Source organism: Sinocyclocheilus grahami, unplaced genomic scaffold (genome assembly GCF_001515645.1).
Source record: "Sinocyclocheilus grahami isolate Dianchi unplaced genomic scaffold, SAMN03320097.WGS_v1.1 scaffold348.1, whole genome shotgun sequence".
In the NCBI taxonomy this organism is placed as follows: Eukaryota; Metazoa; Chordata; class Actinopteri; order Cypriniformes; family Cyprinidae; genus Sinocyclocheilus; species Sinocyclocheilus grahami.
In genome coordinates, this window is record NW_015505527.1 from 424,911 (window position 1) to 443,501 (window position 18,591).

At 38.1% G+C, this 18,591-nt stretch overlaps 3 protein-coding genes across 11 annotated transcripts in view; 1 reads left to right on the forward strand and 2 right to left on the reverse strand.

The window, feature by feature from the left end:
* wdr44 (WD repeat domain 44) overlaps positions 1-9,243 on the forward strand; it is a 22,807-nt gene extending 13,564 nt beyond the window's left edge. For all 7 annotated transcript variants that reach the window (XM_016229152.1, XM_016229153.1, XM_016229154.1 and 4 more), the window contains 13 exons: positions 1,739-1,875; positions 2,515-2,598; positions 3,068-3,326; positions 3,443-3,581; positions 4,180-4,244; positions 4,355-4,471; positions 4,588-4,710; positions 5,599-5,790; positions 5,953-6,054; positions 6,226-6,341; positions 6,460-6,587; positions 8,921-9,055; positions 9,134-9,243. In XM_016229152.1, the coding sequence (XP_016084638.1) occupies positions 1,739-1,875; positions 2,515-2,598; positions 3,068-3,326; positions 3,443-3,581; positions 4,180-4,244; positions 4,355-4,471; positions 4,588-4,710; positions 5,599-5,790; positions 5,953-6,054; positions 6,226-6,341; positions 6,460-6,587; positions 8,921-9,055; positions 9,134-9,222 (1,686 nt within the window). In that variant the 3' untranslated portion in view covers positions 9,223-9,243. The remainder of the gene's footprint in view (positions 1-1,738; positions 1,876-2,514; positions 2,599-3,067; positions 3,327-3,442; positions 3,582-4,179; positions 4,245-4,354; positions 4,472-4,587; positions 4,711-5,598; positions 5,791-5,952; positions 6,055-6,225; positions 6,342-6,459; positions 6,588-8,920; positions 9,056-9,133) is intronic.
* A 1,544-nt stretch (positions 9,244-10,787) lies between these two features.
* On the reverse strand, positions 10,788-15,396 carry LOC107548467 (U2 snRNP-associated SURP motif-containing protein-like). The gene is made up of 6 exons (XM_016229163.1): positions 15,272-15,396; positions 13,886-13,919; positions 13,427-13,571; positions 13,197-13,307; positions 12,716-12,906; positions 10,788-11,288 (listed from the first exon to the last, which is right to left on the reverse strand). Exons 3-6 carry the CDS (start codon positions 13,538-13,540, stop codon positions 11,162-11,164), a joined length of 543 nt encoding a protein of 180 aa, XP_016084649.1. The 5' UTR covers positions 13,541-13,571; positions 13,886-13,919; positions 15,272-15,396; the 3' UTR covers positions 10,788-11,161.
* A 227-nt stretch (positions 15,397-15,623) lies between these two features.
* LOC107548465 (U2 snRNP-associated SURP motif-containing protein-like) overlaps positions 15,624-18,591 on the reverse strand; it is an 8,894-nt gene continuing 5,926 nt past the window's right edge. For all 3 annotated transcript variants that reach the window (XM_016229162.1, XM_016229160.1, XM_016229161.1), the window contains 8 exons: positions 18,409-18,475; positions 17,672-17,838; positions 17,359-17,521; positions 17,169-17,248; positions 16,506-16,593; positions 16,269-16,397; positions 15,985-16,180; positions 15,624-15,815 (listed from right to left, as the gene is read on the reverse strand). In XM_016229162.1, the coding sequence (XP_016084648.1) occupies positions 15,721-15,815; positions 15,985-16,180; positions 16,269-16,397; positions 16,506-16,593; positions 17,169-17,248; positions 17,359-17,521; positions 17,672-17,838; positions 18,409-18,475 (985 nt within the window). In that variant the 3' untranslated portion in view covers positions 15,624-15,720. The remainder of the gene's footprint in view (positions 15,816-15,984; positions 16,181-16,268; positions 16,398-16,505; positions 16,594-17,168; positions 17,249-17,358; positions 17,522-17,671; positions 17,839-18,408; positions 18,476-18,591) is intronic.

The window sequence follows — 18,591 nt, forward strand, 5'->3', positions numbered from 1 at the left end:
TTTACAAATGGTGAATTAATAAAAAGAAATTAAGAACCACATGCCTGTATTTTAAACCTATTCTTTTTTTTTTGTATAGGGTCCTTTTTTAAACAATAATAGGGCCCTATAAAATGTTCTTAATTTTTCTGGTAATCAGATGAAGGCATAAAACATTCATTTAATTTATCCTAATCAAATGAAAGTTAAACCCTTTTATTTTTTGGCAAAAAATGTGCTGCACAACAGAGGTTTACTGTTAAAATTAAAAAGAAAACGGATGTGATTATTCCTTTTAGATTTATTAATATTTATTAGCAGTAGTAGCACTGAGTCTTAAGACTGCTAAATAGTAATATATACTGACAGTAGAACGTTAAACTAAACTTTAATTTTGACGGTTTGCTGTGAAGAACTTCCAGCTGCTGTGTATGTGATATGACGGTAGTTTTCTCAAATGAAACGTCATTAAAAAAAAAACCGATTAATCGGAAAATCGATTTTTTTTTTTTCCCAGCTCTACTCCAAACTCACTTCATAACATCAGTCGAGTGTTTGAAATAAATCCTTCTGTGATATGATGTGGCTTCTTACACAGAATAAGGCACGCAACATTTTAGAGTATTTAAGCAGTGATAAAGGCATTGCATTATAAATATACTTTATTTTAATGAAAATTATAATAATAAGAACTCTGATAAACCGTATACTGCAGTAGTCGTGTGTTTATTAGTCACGTTGAATCAATGAAAGCAGCTGAATCTTCTGTTTATTCAGCTGCAGCCATAGGCATTTCCTGGGGTTTTTCTGCAAGGCATATTTGGAGTTTCAGCGCGAGAGCGCCCTCTGGCTTTTGGATGGAGATTTACTGCTGATCACAGAACAGTGCTTCACTGAAAGATACGCATGACAATCGCAGCTTCTGTCGAATTGCGATCTCGATTCCATTTCGATTTATCATGCAGCCCTAGTGCGCACATACTTGCATTCATGTGAACCTATGTTGCAAGATGAGCATAAGAATAGAGTGCTGCAGGGATGTAGTTTTGTAGGCCAACCTAGAAGCTCACACTGTTTCCCTCAACAAAAAGCCAATAGGACGTTTCTATTAGCTTTTGGATTATTGCAGAAAATAAACTCTGTGGGTTTAAGACTCTTATAAATGAACTACTCCACAGTCAACAACACCACCACTAAGCTTCCAACAACTCTTTCAGTCTTTATTAGAAATCTACAAGTTGGACAGTTTGAGTTTATCTCTTCGGCTTAATGACATTTAACATCACCGACAACTTGTAGTTCCATTTAGCTACCTGGTAAATAACCAGTAAAATGCATTAGTTTATAAAGAATCACAAGTGGGATTGTTACTGATATTTTATGTTGTAGAATAAAACTTTGGCATTTCTCCAAAAACCCACTGACTTCGGGATGATGGAACCGTACTTGCTTCTGGGTTTTAGGATGCATTCCTGCAGCACTCTGTGAACAAAAGTGGGAGGGGCACATTCTAAACTTTAGCAAGACTATATTAATATGGTTAGGTTACCTAATAGTTGTAACTGATTAGCTGGACAGCAGGTATGTGGGGAATAACCACATTAGGAGGGCGACTTCTCCTTCATTCATTCATTTGGGAGAGGCTTTTGCTTGGTTGTATTTTACACGGCCTGCTGCAGTTTTTATGTCTTTGTGATGTAATGAATCTCTTATAATGATTATTACTCAAGGCAGTAATCCATGTGTTTTTGTTATGCAGGAGATTCTTGCAAGCGTGATGATCAAGAATCTGGACACTGGTGAGGAGATCCCTTTGATCCAGGCGGAAGAGAAACTCCCGACTGGAATCAACCCGCTCACACTGCACATCATGAGGAGAACCAAGGAGTATATCTCGTAAGAACCACCAACTGTTCACTTGAATCTAAGACGTAGATACACAAGTTCTCTGATTTGGCACTATGAAAACATGGACAAATTTTCGAGACGTCATGGCGCCTAAGATGTCCTACTGTATCCTATAATCCACAATCCATCACAGAGTTTTGGAGCTCTTCTGAGCTGATTTGACATTTTATGTGTAATATCAAGGATAATTTTTCTTTTTTGACACTCTGCTAGTGCTGATGTGGTGGGGCCCCTCAGGCAGCAGAATCGAATCCTATCAGTAATCCGATTCACTACACTCTCATCTGCCCTCATTTTATCCGCCAGAATGAAACCTACAGACTGTTTTTCTCTTTCGAAGGGAGAAGGCATGTAATCCCTTCTCCTTTTCCGCTCTCTTCTGATTTGAAACCACTTGAACACAAGTGGAACATTCTGGCAAGAAGTGCTTCATAATGCTGAGCTGATAACAGTTTTGTAGTTTCTGTTAGTGTGGTTAATCTGAAACAGTTGGGTAGCTGGATCTGGTCCTGGATCAGTGTTTCTAATTTCTCATTTTACATCAGGATTAAATGCAACCTAATTTTGAAAGCCAGCAGCTCTGAACGCTTTAGGGTGGGATCTCACACTTTCTTTTTTTCTTGGCAGAAATGATGCGGCGCAGTCTGATGATGATGAAAAGTCCCAGCCTGCACTTACAGACACAGATGGAGGGAAACTGAAACAGAGAACGTAAGAGATGGATGATTATTTATAACTGTTGTCATAGTTTTGAGTAAAAATACACAATTAGGAGATTTTGATTTTTACGTTTTTTATTTTTTTTTAAAGAAGCCTCTTATGCTCACCAAGGCTACATTTATTTGATCAAAAATACAGTAAAACGGTAATATTGTGAAATTATTTTTATAATTTAAAATAACTTTTATTGTATTTTAAAATGCTATTTATTCCTGTAATGGCAAAACTGAATTTTCAGCAGTCATTACTCCTTCAGTCTTCAGTGTCACACGATCCTTCAGAAATCATTCAAATATGCCATTACAAATGCATTGAAAAAAAATAAAAAAGTGTAAATTTCTTTAAAAATATTACAAACCTCAAACTTTTGAATGGTAGTGTAATTGACCAAATAAAAAGCATATATCTTGAAGGACCACTGAGGGTTATTTTTTAGACATATTCTTCTCTATTCACTCAGTACACAGCTGAAAAAGTTTCTGGGCAAGTCTGTGAAGAGGGCGAAGCACTTGGCGGAGGAATATGGAGAGAAAGCCGTAAATAAAGTCAAAAGCGTTCGGGATGAAGTGTTCCACACAGACCAGGATGACCCATCCTCCAGTGATGATGAGGGGATGCCGTACACCCGACCGGTCAAGTTTAAAGCTGCTCACAGCTTCAAAGGGCCCTTTGACTTTGACCAAATCAAAGTAGTGCAGGACCTGAGTGGAGAACACATGGTGAGGAGAGCGTGTGTGACCTTTAATGTGAACTTTAGCATGTTTTGTGATCTGTGATGTAGTTGGTTATTTATTCAGAGATTTGACCACTCCTCCTTCCCCTCTGTCTCTCTCAGGGTGCCGTCTGGACAATGAAATTCTCTCATTGTGGGCGGCTGTTGGCTACAGCAGGGCAGGATAATGTGGTTCGGATCTGGGTCCTAAAAAATGCCTATGACTATTTCAACAATATGAGAATAAAATATAACACGGAAGGTAACACACACATGCACACTCTTGTATATAGAGACATCTGTCTATTCATAACATCTTGTAGCTTTCACATAGTTCTTATACTGTGGCCCCAAAAAGTATTTGAACACTCTGGTTGTCAAATGTGTTGAATGGACCTGTTCATAATGAAATGAATTACTAGAGCTAGATTTACATTTAAAAGATGAATCACCACTCACTGTGTAGTTTAGCCCAAGGTTAAGCTTGATCTTTGTCTAGGAAGTAAACACTGAAAATCAATAAAAGTGAATGACTTTCAAAGCACAGCGCTGTTGTTTTGCTGCCCATGTAGAGCATATGCAAATCAACCAGCTCTGTTTTAAAACCTAGCGAGATCTTGTAAGCATCTTGAAGCCTCATAAGTGATCTGAATTGGAGCTCTCTGCATAGGCAGCACTAGTAGCACTCTGCATGGAGTGCTTGCAGTTGATTTCAGTAAAGTTTGGTGTTAGCTTGTTGTTAAGCTAGAGGCGTGATTCTCTAATAATCACACCAATATATTGAGTAAAATATCTGTAATTACTATTTTTGTGCTTGGTTTCCTTTTTAAAAAAAAAAAGGTGTCTGTTATATCTCACAGGACGTGTGTCACCATCTCCCTCTCAGGAGAGTCTTTGTTCCTCAAAATCAGATACAGAAGGAGGGGTAAGGCTTTTTTAAAATTTTATTTTCGGTTTCTCTGTTTTGTATTTCATGCTTATAAGTGATTATTTAAAGCTCTATGATATTGGTCTCTCCTGCTTTCTCTCGCTCAGTTTGGTGCTGCAGTGGAAGATGCAGACACTGAGGACAGAAACGTGCCGTTCCGGCAAGTTCCGTTCTGTAAGTACAAGGGTCACACTGCTGACCTGCTGGATCTGTCCTGGTCGAAGGTGAGAGCTTATGGTCATCAGTGCTCTACTGAACCACTTAAGTGTGGAACACATTTGAAGTTCACAGTATAATGAAGATGAATTGGACATAATTATATCACTTCTTTTCTGAGTAGAACTACTTCCTGCTGTCATCATCAATGGATAAGACGGTTCGTTTGTGGCACATCTCCAGGAGGGAGTGTCTCTGCTGTTTTCAGCACATAGACTTTGTTACAGCCATCGCATTTCATCCCAGGGTAAGTGTGCTTCGCGTGTGCTCAGGTATACACTACTTTTTGGGGTTGGAAAAAGCAGCTGTAGGGCCAGATTTACTAACAGCTTGTGCTTGTGCAAACCGTCTTTTGGCATTAAAATAGTACGGTCAGTATTTACTAAAGCTGCGCAGTAAAGAATTAGTGCTGAAAAGGCATGGACACAGTTATTTTTGCGCCTGATCTTATTGAATATGCATTTGTAGGAGTTTCCCTTTCAGATGCAAAATTTATGGGAGGAGAGTATTAAAATGAGTCGATGCAATGCAGTTTACTAACGTTTGCGCTAGTCAAATGACTGCGCCATTATTTAATGATTGCGTTGGTCATTATGGAAATGATCTGGCTGCGTCTGGGTTCTTTAATGTGTGCATTGTTAGTAAATCAGCCACAGAATTTCCCCTCCCATCAGCACTTTTATGGAATAACACTCTAATGCTAATTTGCCCTGTTTAGTAAATCTGGCCCCTAGTTAAATATTATTATAAAGGGTTTTTTCAAATGTATTCATTTCCTGTGTTGGCAAAGCTGAATTTTCAGCAGCCATTACTCCAGTCTTCAGTGTCACATGATCCTCCAAAAGTCATTCTAATATGCTGATTTGGTGCTCAAGAAACATTTCTTATTATTATCAATGTTGAAGAAAGTTGTGCTGCTTAATATTTATGTGGAAACATGATGCATTTCTTCAGAATCCTTTGATAAATAGACTGTTCAAATAAATACCTTTATTAAAATCAAATATTATAAATGTCTTTACTGTCAGTTATAATCAGTTTAATGTGTTCTTGCTAAATAAAACTATGAATTTCTTAAAAAAAATATCTAACTGACCCCGGCAAACATTTGAATGGTACTGTGTTTTTCCCTCAGGATGACAGGTATTTTTTGAGTGGTTCTTTGGACGGAAAGTTGCGGTTATGGAATATTCCAGATAAGAAAGTGGCACTGTGGAATGAGGTGGACGGACAGACACGTCTGATAACAGCAGCTAACTTCTGCCAGAATGGAAAATATGCAGTTATTGGCACCTACGATGGACGCTGCATTTTCTATGACACAGAGGTGAGTGTTTATTCTTGTAAGATTTAGATGGGAGCAACGATTGTCACTTGAAATGAAATGGGATTCTGAAAAACACAATATATACAGCAGTGATTTAGAAAATCCAACCCTAAATACTCTATTATTAATCACTTACTCCTTCTTTCATCATGCTCTACTTAGCGCCTTAAATATCACACCCAAATCCATGTCCGCTCCACCAGAGGCAGGAATCGTGTGGGCCGCAAAATCACCGGTATTGAGCCGCTGCCAGGAGAGAACAAGGTAAGAGGAAATAGACTGAAAATAGAAAAAGACTGCAGATAGACTTAAACCCCTATTTATTTACTGAAGTATACCATGAATAATGTTTTTATTCATGTCAAGGTGATAAAACTTGACAGCATCTTTTAGACTCAGTTAATGCTTCCTAACGAACTTCCTTTTTCTCTGCAGATCTTGGTGACGTCAAACGACTCTCGCATTCGCCTGTATGACCTCAGAGATTTGTCTCTGTCTATGAAGTACAAAGGCTACGTGAACAGCAGCAGTCAGATCAAAGCCAGCTTCAGGTGAGAAGAGCAAGTCTGAAAGACGGGACAGCCCAGATATGTCCATCTCTGATCTTACACTTCTACGGAAAGTTGGAAAATATGAGTGAATCTCAAGGATCTCGTCTTGTTCTTGTAGTCACGACTACTCTTTCATTGTGAGCGGCTCAGAGGACAACTATGTGTACATCTGGAGCACATACCACGACCTGAGCAAATTCACCTCTGTACGGAGAGACCGCAATGACTTCTGGGAAGGGATCAAAGGTAATGATGGAACAAAAATGAATTAAATACTGAGAGCAGCGGCAGTTAAACAGATAAAACCATTCCAGGAATTATTTGTTTTGGCAGTCTGTCAAATAGTACATTTCTGGAATGTTTGACTGACTGAAGGTTGTACAGCCGCCATGTTCAAAACATGGTCATGATCATTAGGGCTGCATGATTAGTCCAAATCAAAAGGTCAATGTGATGTGGCTTAGTGTGATTTATCAAATCGAAAGACTGCAATTTATTTAAATATATATGTGCAGGGTAAAGCACATCTTTTACAAATGATCTATTGCTTTCCGTCTCTGTGCAACATGGTCTGGAGCAAATGCTGTTCCACACTCATTCATCTTTGCATTTGGGTGCATTTTGCATCTGGGGACGCATCGCGTATCAATCATCTTCATAAACTTGTAATGATACACACCTATAAACCAGCTGTTGTCAACTAAAAAGAAGCTTTAAAGGGATAGTTCACCCAAAAATGAAAATGTTGTCATTATTTACTCACCCTCATGTCGTTCCAAACCGGTACGAGTTTCTTTCTTTCAATATTCAACAATAGAATGATTTAAAGGGGTCATATGATGCTGCTAAAAAGAACATTATTTTGTGTATTTGGTGTAATGAAATGTGTTTATGCAGTTTAAGGTTCAAAAAACACATTATTTTCCACATACTGTACATTGTACTTTCTGAAACGCGTAGATTTTTACAAAGCTCATCGTTCTAAAAAAGCAAGGTGTGCTGTGATTGGCCAGCTATCCAGTGCGTTATGATTGGCCGAATACCTCAAGGGTGTGATGGAAATGTTACACCCCTCACCATACTGTGATGATTCAAAAACATGAAAACCCATTATAAACGAGGCATTCGTTGCATCCAGTGGGGACATAATTATGAATTATAATGACTTATACTGTCTTTTTACGTGTTGCGTTGCATCGCGCCGCATAAACATAAAACCATGTCTGCATTTGTGATCGGAGAAATTACAAACTACAAGCCCTACTCTACACTGCCCAAAAAAACTCGCTTTAAATATATAAAATATAAAAACTCTTTAAATATAAAAGACGTACTTACAGTCTGTGAGTCAGAACAGCCGGCATTGTAGTCTACTCTACCAGGATCAGTAAACAGTCCTCCATAAAATGTGTTACACACTTCTGAATATTTGGGTTGAAGTGTTCTGAAACAGTGTTGTAAACACAACTTAACCACTGATTTCTAGTCGTGTCCATTTTTGGAAAGCCAAACAAAGTAGTTTCACTTTCACAACGTAACACAGCGTCACACACGGCGGCCTTGAGTGAGCGGTGGCGGCCTAGAGTGAGCAGAAGCCGGGGGCTAGAGTGAGCGGCGGCGGCCTAGAGTGAGGAACGGCCGGAGGGCTAGAGTGAGCAGAGGCGGCGGGCCTGAGAACGGCGCGGCTAGTGGATTCGACGAAGGAGGTTTGCGGTAACCACATGTGACGACCCCGGGCTGGACTTGAATCTGGCGATCCACATCGCAAAGTTGTAGTATTTCCTCAGCAACCAGCACGGAGGAGCGTCCGGCGGGCTTGCGGCAACCACATGTGACGACCCCGGGCTGGACTTGAATCTGGCGATCCACATCGCAAAGTTGTAGTATTTCCTCAGCAACCAGCACGGATCAGCTCCAGGCATGACGAAGCAGATATCGTCCTCTTTTGGAAGGCCAAACAAAGTAGTTTCACTTTCACAACGAAGCACACAGCGCCTTCACGACATGGCGGCGGCGGCAACAACAATACTACAGCGAGAATAAAAGTTACGCCTTCTTTCTTTGCGTGAACATTTGGGTGGCGTTAAGCAAATCTTCCCACATCGTGACGTAGATATGTGGGGGCGTGTTAGAACGAGCCGTTTTAGGTAGGTGTGGCTGACTCTTAACTTTTATAAAGAATATCTCTTTGGATTTGAGACTTTAGTCTCTGTAACTTTACAGATCTTCTTTGTGCACCAAAAGCTTGTAACACTCCAAAGAGAAAGGAAAAATTGAAATCACATCATATGACCCCTTTAAAACTTAATAATAGTAATATTTATTTATTTGTTAATTTGTAATTTCTTTCATTTGATTTAATTATTATTAGTAGTATTGGTATTAGTATTATTTTACAGTCATATTGATGTATCATCACACATTCTTTTGGCCCTACAAACAAGCACATCAAACCTGGAGTGGGAGTGTTGTTGTTTTTTTTTATCACAATTCCATTTTTTTCCCCCAATAGTGAAGTTCTAACAAAAATGACTATGTACTTTTAGGGTCCTATATTACATGTGCTTTCTGCTTTGTAGCCCATAATGCCGTAGTTACTTCAGCCATTTTTGCTCCGCATCCGGATCTCATCGTGCCTCAGGAGGCTGGGACAGAGAAACCAGACTCGGACTGTAAGAGTGACAGCACAGACGACTCTGAGACCATCCCATCAGGTACTGACTGGAAATAGCATTGTGAAGATCACAAAAGTGCACTAAACAAAAGTAACCCATTCTTCTTCTTTTCCTCAGGGGCCCTGAAAACAGACCACTCTGAAGTTTTGCTCTCTGCGGATTTCACTGGAGCCATTAAAGTTTTTGTCAATGTTAAGAAATACTGAGTGCTTGTGCTGAATATGACACCCAGCAAGTATATAGAATTGATTTTAAAGCTCCTCTCAGCTTTTGGACAGAGCTAAAACAAAATCAGTGTCACTTTACACCTAACTGAGCCCCCATTCATTGACCAATCAGCTGCTGGAGAGTGCTCTGGGAGGTGGAGATTATAAGCCCCGCCTTGTATGCAGAGAACAGGGACCCAGGAAGTTGGAAGGTGGGGACGGTTGAGAAGCAGGGACAAACCTCATTACAGCTATACGCCTCTTTCTTTATCTTCCTTTCTTTTTAATTTGATATCATTTTAAGGGGTATTGTTACTGTATGTTCAAAAAGGGCTTTAATTTGCATAGAGCAATGATGCCATTTTAATGACTGAGTGAAACTGCAAGCCTGCATGGAGACAGAATGGATATGGGAGGCACAGGTAGCCAGCCCTTCAAACACACACACTTTAACCCCAAAGTCGATGTTTCTGGAAAACACAAAATCTCACATTTCCAACATGAGCACTAACGGAACTCATTTCAATTTAAGAAACGTCAGTGTTATTTTATGTTGTAAAAATAATTGAACCTGATTTTTTATGTGTATGATTCCAAAAATAAAAAATAAATGATGTAAAGATTTTCCCTGTGTGTTGTTTTGTTTTTGCATGTATGCAATAAAATATTTTTCACTGCTATATCTGAGCAAAGGACATATTTTCCATGTAATTTTAAATGTTTTTCTTTTAGAGCAATGGCAATATAATAAGCCAATTGTATTTCAAATGAAAAGTCCCCTTTTCAGGATATACTGTATTTAAAGATGGTAAAATCACCAGAATGCACATGCACTGGTGGGACCGTTCTTTAGACACTTTATATGTTTACATGTGATAATCACATTTTATATGTAATGCACAACTATGGTCACAGTTCCAATAACTTCAACATTAAAGGGGCCTTTCTGCTGGCCAGAAGAAAGATGTCCAGGGTTCCTGCTCACCTGTGTGAACATGCCTTAGTCCTGCAGCAATAAACTGCAAAACATCTAAGACCGTGCTACAGGAAAAACGATCTCTAAAAATTTAATTCATAAGCAAACGTTTTCATATGGTATCCCATCTTTTGTCTTATTAGAACTGAATTAGAATCACTTGTTAAATCACAACGCTTTATAATCAAGACACCTGAGATTCTTACATATTTAAAGCAAATCCCAATAATTATGTTTTCCTTGTGAATCCATGCCTGTGTTTTAGTATATTGCATTTCATACATACAGTATATGTTGTATTGTGATTATACTATATTTTTTCTCGATATTTTTATATAATTGTTGTGAGATGTTGATTGATAAGGTATTAGTTGCATTCTCAGCATTATCAATGGGTGGTTTTAGAGAAAATTAAGTATTTTAAAATCGGTTTTCTTCCAAGCGAGAACCTCAATAGTTCGAAAAAGATCTTACAAATCAAAGTTTTAGCAGTTTTATTCCAAGCCTCCTATGAACAAATAATTACATAATTCCAATTAAATAATTAGAAGTTACTGTAAAGCATTTAAATATTCAACAATGTTTAACAACTGCTTTTGTGAAAACCTTTAACTCCTTATATAATATTCTAAAGACACATTTTTCCTTCCACAATTGTTTTTATTGTAAAGTCTGGAGGTGGAGGGGTCAATCTTGCAGCATTTTTTAAACACAGGATTTAAAACAAGAGGAAAACACAAATAAAATGGTTTACGAAACAAAAAGAAGATCTGTACAAGTTCACACTTCATCTTAGAAAAACTCAGCCAAGCCCAGGGTTGTGATTGCAGCTCTGGAAACAAATGAACCGCTGTAAATCAGCCAGAACTGTGGAATAAAAACATATTGATGAGCATGACGAAAGCAGTCCATCAGACTGTTACGAGATTACTGCAGAGGTCACAGGGTTCGAAGGGTCAGAGTTCAGTGTTTGCTCTTCTTGGTCTTTTTGTGCGAGCGATGTGGTGATCGGGACGATGACCTCCAGGATTTGTGCTGTGGTGATGGTGATCGAGAGCGTTTTGACTTGCGTGGTGATCGGGATCTTGTTCTTCATGGAAGACAAAGAGTGATAAAAGGAGTGGTAAAATCCACACATACACTTAATATGGTAACATGACCAAGAACAACACAAAGTGACAAGCAAGTCAATTATAATTCAAGTAGCTGTGACCACAAGCATCAGGATATTTCTACGGTCAACTGGTTTCTCTTTCTGTAGCGCTGTGCTGGGTAACCTCACAAACAGTGAAATCTCACCTCTCCAGCATCGCACTTGTACAGACCTAATGCGCTAGAGAAACAAGTATGCAGCCATGTTTAGAATTTTGTCCTTGAACTTCAGTTTTTGCGGTAGCTCTATAGCATCGCTGTTGAATTTAATGCTCGAAGCAGATGTCATAAATGTCAGTAGACTGGGAAGACTGTGAAACTATATAGTTCGTTCATATACGCTGAAAAGGGGGGAGCTACATATGGCGTCAAACATAACACCGTTCAAAAGTCTGAAGGCAGTAAGGTTTCAATACTTTTATTCAGCAAGGATTCATTAAATTGATCAAAAATGATGGAAAAGACATTAATAATGTCTTTTAACGAAATGCTGTTTTTAATTTTCTATTCATCAAATAATTCGGGGGGAAAAAAGTACCACTGTTTCCACAAAAATATAACCGTTTTCAACATTAATAATGCTGAGCAAAATTATCATTCTAATAAGCATATTAGAATGATTTCTGAAGGATCACGTGACATCAACATTTTTAAATGTATAACAAGAGAAAACGGTTATTTGAAATTGTAATATTTCTCAATATTAATGTTTGAATGTTTGGTCAAACAAATGCAGCCTTGATGAGCATAAGAGATTGTAAAGTGTAACAAATCCTTCCCTCCCGGGTCAAAATGACATACTATAATATTATAACACTTGATTTTTTTTTTTTAATTGAAAGTCAGTTTCAGGTCAAAATGACCTGAAGAGAGGATGTGGGTTTTTTAAAAACATTTCAAAAAAATCTTACCAACCCCAAACATTTGAACGGTAGTCTCTGCTCTGATTGGCTGTAAGTGTTGTTTGATTTTAGTGTGAATAGACAAATCGTCCCCTTGGTATTATAATGTTCTATCTGCATTCCGAGTAATTTTGAGATATTGAGCTTCAAAGTTCGACTGTGTAGATAGAACCTTTTTGTTTTTTTAAATAAAAAGGCCTAAAATTACACAACATTAAAAAATCTATCACATTATGTATACAAGTTGTCACAGAATAAGAATATGTGAATAACTTAATTTTGACAAAAATGTCAGATAGAACCTTATAATTCCAAGGGGACAAAATTACTTGTCGCTGAAAACTTGATGCATTGTGCTGGGTCAAGGTATTGTGAATAATTGTTTTTGAATGATAATGGAATGTAATAAACTCTGTGTGTGTGTGTGTGTGTGTGTGTGTGAGAGAGAGAGATGAGTGCATACCTCTCTCTCCTCTCTTCTTTGTCTCGACTCCTTCCTCTACTCCTTTCTCGGTCCTCACTCTTTCTACTTTTTTCTTTATCCCTTGTTTTACTCCTGTCCTCCCCTTTATCTCTCCGCTCGTCTTTTTTGGACCGGTCTTTCTGTTTTTGTGAATATTTGTCTTTCTTTTCCTGGTCGTCCTTGTCAAACTCCTAAAGAAGCAGTGACAGAAAGAAAAACAAAGACATAAATAATAAGTGAGTTTACCAGAAGTTAAACATTTTCTAGCAGAATTCTGTGCTTATGCAGACAGCAGGCATAAACAATACATATACACTTTGCTGATATAAAGGTCAAATGAGAATATTTACCAGCCAAAAACATGTCTTGGTGGTGACCAGTTGTTTTGTATAATTTAGCACAACTGGAATGCATATTGACCAATCAGCCACAATCTGCATATTGTGTAATTCTCGATTATGAGAGTTGCTGTGTGTAGTACCTTCTGTAGCAGTCTGTTTCTGTAGTGTTGAACTTGCTGTTGGAGAGTCATACTGGACTTCCTCTGTCTCTTACTCGATTCCAACTCATCCTGGAAATTCATCACCTTCACCTGCAATATACATAACCGCACTTTTATAGTACCTGGCAACACAGTTAGCTCTAGTGCCATGTCTGTCTGTGAGTGTGTGGGAGGGAGAGCGAGACATAAAATATGAGTGACTGACTAACCTCAAGTTCTCGGAGGCGTGTCCTTTTGCTTTCAGACAGTTCAAAGTTTCTCAGAGAACTCTTAAACTCCGCCCCCTCATACCTGCTGGGGCTGTCAGCTTCATCACTGCTCATATCTGAGTCACCATCGTTTTCCTTCAGGCCACTGCATGCCAAAGACATGACAGGAAACAATGAGGTCTCCCAAACTGAAAGAGTGGTGTACTTTCTATTTTTTTATATTTCCTGTTCATAATTCATGCTTATAGCCTGGATTTACCAAAAAACTTTGCCAACGTACATGCAAAAGTAAACTAAAAGAATGTTTAGTGGATAGTCCTTATAAAGAAAATGGTAAAAGAAAGCATGTGATTTGATGAGGCTGTTGAAATGCTCCAGTCATGTACCATGTGATAAAACTAAATCGCCAGCTCATCGCAGAGAACAATGAATAAAATGAACAACATCCAGCAGTCTTACCTTGAATTCACCTCTGTGTCTGAGTCATTCTTGGCTGAAAGGATGATAAGAACAGTTTAAAGTTTGCAGCAGTTGAAAGGAATATGTACAGTGCACAGCATAAATGAGCACACCCCCTCTGAATACATACAAAAGATGTATTTTCTTAATAATCACTAATACAATTCATGGAAAGATGGCAAAATAGAAATTTATAAACATATACTTAAAAACAGAGAAATGTATGTCATTAATATCTGTAAAAGAAGTAAATTAGCCAATTTTGTTTAAATAAAGTATTACAGAAATGAGTATTCTAGTACTAAATATTTCCTTCTTGGCACGGAGTATACAAGATCATGACAAATTGCCACATCTGTCCTGTTTAACTCCAGGAGGATGACCTCCTTAAATGCCCTGGGTCCTGGACTGTTGCTCAACTCATCTCTACAGAATCCCCCACAGCTGCTCAAGAGTGTTACGATTGGGTGAAATACTTGTCTACTGAAGACTTTTTTGTTGTTGTTGAAAATTTTCACCTTTGGAGAATACATATCATTATTGTCATGTTGAAAAAAATAACCAACAATGCAAGGAATGAGGAATGAGGTTAGCATCTTTTGTTTCAAGTTTTTGTATTACATCAAAATCAGTGGTGTGTGAAATCATGAGGATTGATAAAGGCCAACTCCCTCACACCTTCAGCACTCATACATCCCTATATAAGAGCTTTACTATCAATGAACTTCACTGTAGGGACCAGGCTCTTCTCACTGTACTCCTCCTCTAGCAACACCAGAACATTTTGAATGCTGTTAGATCTGAAATGATTGACTTGGTCTCATGAGACCAGAGTATGGATTCCCAGAAGTCGATATTTTGTAAATATGGGCCTCAAAAAAAAAAAAAAAAAAAAAAAAAAGGGTTAAATGAGTTTATTGTGCTTTGGCTACAGTAGGCAGTTCCAGTGTGGACAAAAACCATGCATGTCAAGAAATAACTCTCCCGACAGTTCTTTCCCAAGTGGTCTATATATAACACTTTTAATGGTCAAGAAATGACTTCTCTTAAAAAGCTTTGGTTCAACATATGTACCTGTAAAACTTACACTAGAATGTTCTTTTTCTTTAGTAACTTTCAGGAAGGTGTACTCATTTTTGCAACACAACATTTAATCACAAAATTATTTAATCAATAATTTTGACATGCTTCTTTGGTAACCGATTAAGCAGATTTTCTGGAACATTATATCTCTAAAGAACCCTAGCATGTGCTCCAAGTAAAGAGTAACTACTGAATGTGTTAAGTATGCTGTATTATATATAGAAAGACTGGATAATCTGGGAAAAGCAGTAAATAAAAAGGGTGTAAAAGAGTCATGAATAACTACTCATGTTGTGATTGTACCTGAGGATTCTGAATCTTCCACCTTCTCCCATTTAGACAGTGCAACAGTGGGTAAAGTCTTATCTGAGCCCTCATCAACTGGATCAGACAAAAACAAGCACAAAGAGGAAATATGTGTAACTTAAATAAAACCAATATAACAAAATCCATATTGTATGTGTTTTAACACTTTCACTGTGTTCAGTTTAGGAAATAGGCTACAAATAAAAAAGATAAACGTCCACGACCTCAATATCACAAAATTATTTAATCAATAATTTTGACATGCTTCTTTGGTAACCGATTAAGCAGATTTTCTGGAACATTATATCTCTAAAGAACCCTAGCATGTGCTCCAAGTAAAGAGTAACTACTGAATTTGTTAAGTATGCTGTATTATATATAGAAAGACTGGATAATCTGGGAAAAGCAGTAAATAAAAAGGGTGTAAAAGAGTCATGAATAACTACTCATGTTGTGATTGTACCTGAGGATTCTGAATCTTCCACCTTCTCCCATTTAGACAGTGCAACAGTGGGTAAAGTCTTATCTGAGCCCTCATCAACTGGATCAGACAAAAACAAGCACAAAGAGGAAATATGTGTAACTTAAATAAAACCAATATAACAAAATCCATATTGTATGTGTTTTAACACTTTCACTGTGTTCAGTTTAGGAAATAGGCTACAAATAAAAAAGATAAACGTCCACGACCTCAATGCCCTTCTACCTACATGGCACACCATCAATATCGTCTATTGGGTTTCCTAGGGGAACACCGTCTATATCGTCAACCGGTACACCATCTATAGAGGATGGATCCCAGGTCATAGGTGATCCATCAAGGTCATCAATGGGTGTACCATCAATTTCACCTTTCTCTAGAGGAATACCATCCAATGGCACCCCATCTAGATCAGGAGATTTGGGCTAGAGAACAGGTAGGTAAATGAATATAGTACACTTTACAGATCAAAAACAGCTTTTTTTCTTCTTTTATCTATTTGCCACAGCTCACCTCTGCTCTGTCAATGACTTCCTCTCCAGGTTTAATAAGCCCCAGGAATATATTCTGCAGTTGGATCAGGAAGGAGTCTGGATAAACTGCCCAGTCTTCCCACGCACGAAAACATCCCATGACTCTTTGCTGCAGATAGAGAATTGAAAGAGAGAACTTTAGAGGGGGGGTTGGATCAAAGATCTCTGTAGGGGAGGAGCTCAAGACATATGACATGCTAGAACAGACTGTTCCCACCTTAAACTGCTCTGCCTGGAGTCGGGCCTGGATGTTCCGATACGCTTCACTGATGTCTCCAAATATCTGCGGCAGCTTTGTCTCAAAACTATTACACAGCAGGACAAAATAGAACAATCGTCAGGGTTCATCAGAGGCAACATCAAAGTTTCTGAAGTTTCGATTTTACTGCAGTAGCGACAGATCTTTTTCCGTATTGTGGCATACATCTGAGTGAAACAGACTATCAAAAAGAAAAATTGTAGGGTGAGGACTTGGTTCGATTTAATGGCTATTGATTGAATAGAGACAGATCTGAATGTGAGCTTGCAGTAGATCTTAAGAAAGCGGCGGAGATTGGAGAAGTCCGGTCTTATTGACCAGAGAGAAATGTGTCATTTCACCACATAATTCAGATTTGGTTAAAAATTACAAAGTCCAAAAACATTTAAAAAATGAAACACGCATGGATGAATTTTTCATGATAAGATCAATAACATGCATTTAGAAAATACATTTTTATTATATATAATAAAAACAATTTCAGGATAAAAACAATCATAATCATGTCATTGTTGTAGGTTTGAAAAAAATTACTGGAAAACACTTTCAAAGACACTAAAAAAAAAAGCACAAATACAATCAAGAAAAACATCAAATAAAAATGTTGCACAACTGACTCACAATTTGCGGTAATATGACGCATTGGCAACTTTGGCACAGGAGTTGTAGAGGATATCAGATATTAGGTAAAGTCTGGCAATCTGTAAGATACACAAGATAAAACGTCCAAAAGTGTAAAGAAGGGCTATGCTACAAACTCGAGCTGTAATTTGTGAACTCCAACTTTGTACAACAGTAATTGTATATGTACCTTCTTCTGCAGTGGTGTGTGTGCTATAGACAGAGATTCAGTGATGCAGGAGACGACCTCCTCAGCAGCCTCCGCTCTCTCCAGGCAGAATAGCATTGCATCACCGATCTCATCCCTGCGAGGAGTCAGCCCTCTTAGCAAGGCCTCCAACCTCTCTCTGTGCCTGAGACACAACAAACACAGTCAATATGCACATACATTACAGAACCAAACATATGTGGGCACCCAAACATCACAGGCCTATGTGCATTTCATTTCAAAGAAATCGACATCCTACAACTTCTATTTCTGTCGGAGAGGAACACATGTTTACTCTGCCTTCAGGTGCCCTTTCTTTGGCTCTTCCTCTTGAGAAGGGAAGGAGCTCTCTTCTGGTTCCTCATCACCATGGAGATATGGGTTAAGAAGAGGTGTCTTCCACAGAGAGCCGCCCCGGAACATTCTGAAAGGTGATGTTCTCCATTTATTTGGGCTCTCTCCCTGAAAGAAGGACATAGACAGAGAAATGTTTAACAGTTTTCATATAGATGTGAAAATTACATTTATTTTTGAGAGTAAGACTGTGTCTAGCCATGAAAGGCAGTGGATCGTTCACCTGTAGAATGGAGTAAAGTTTCCATCTGTAGTACACATGCTCCTGACTCTTATTATCAAATAAAAACCTGCAACAATAACCAGACATTCAAATACACAGAGTTGCATATGACATTCAAAAGTCTTAAAATATTTTACTAAATATTTACTCACCCTCATGTTCTAAACTGGAATAATTAACAAGAGACACATTTAACAGAAAGCTGACTTTTCTCTTTTCCATACCACAAAAGTGAATGGTGGGTGACTACACCAGGATGGCAATGGTTCTCATAAAAGTTAAATATGTTCATAATATTCAAACAGTACAATTGAGAGAGTAAACATTTCTGAGCCTTAATATCATTTGGCTTAGACTACTTACAGTGGGGCAAAAAAGTATTTAGTCAGCCACCAATTGTGCAAGTTATCCCACTTAAAAAGATGACTAGCCATGAAAGGCAGTGGATCGTTCACCTGTAGAATGGAGTAAAGTTTCCATCTGTAGTACACATGCTCCTGACTCTTATTATCAAATAAAAACCTGCAACAATAACCAGACATTCAAATACACAGAGTTGCATATGACATTCAAAAGTCTTAAAATATTTTACAAAATATTTACTCACCCTCATGTTCTAAACTGGAATAATTAACAAG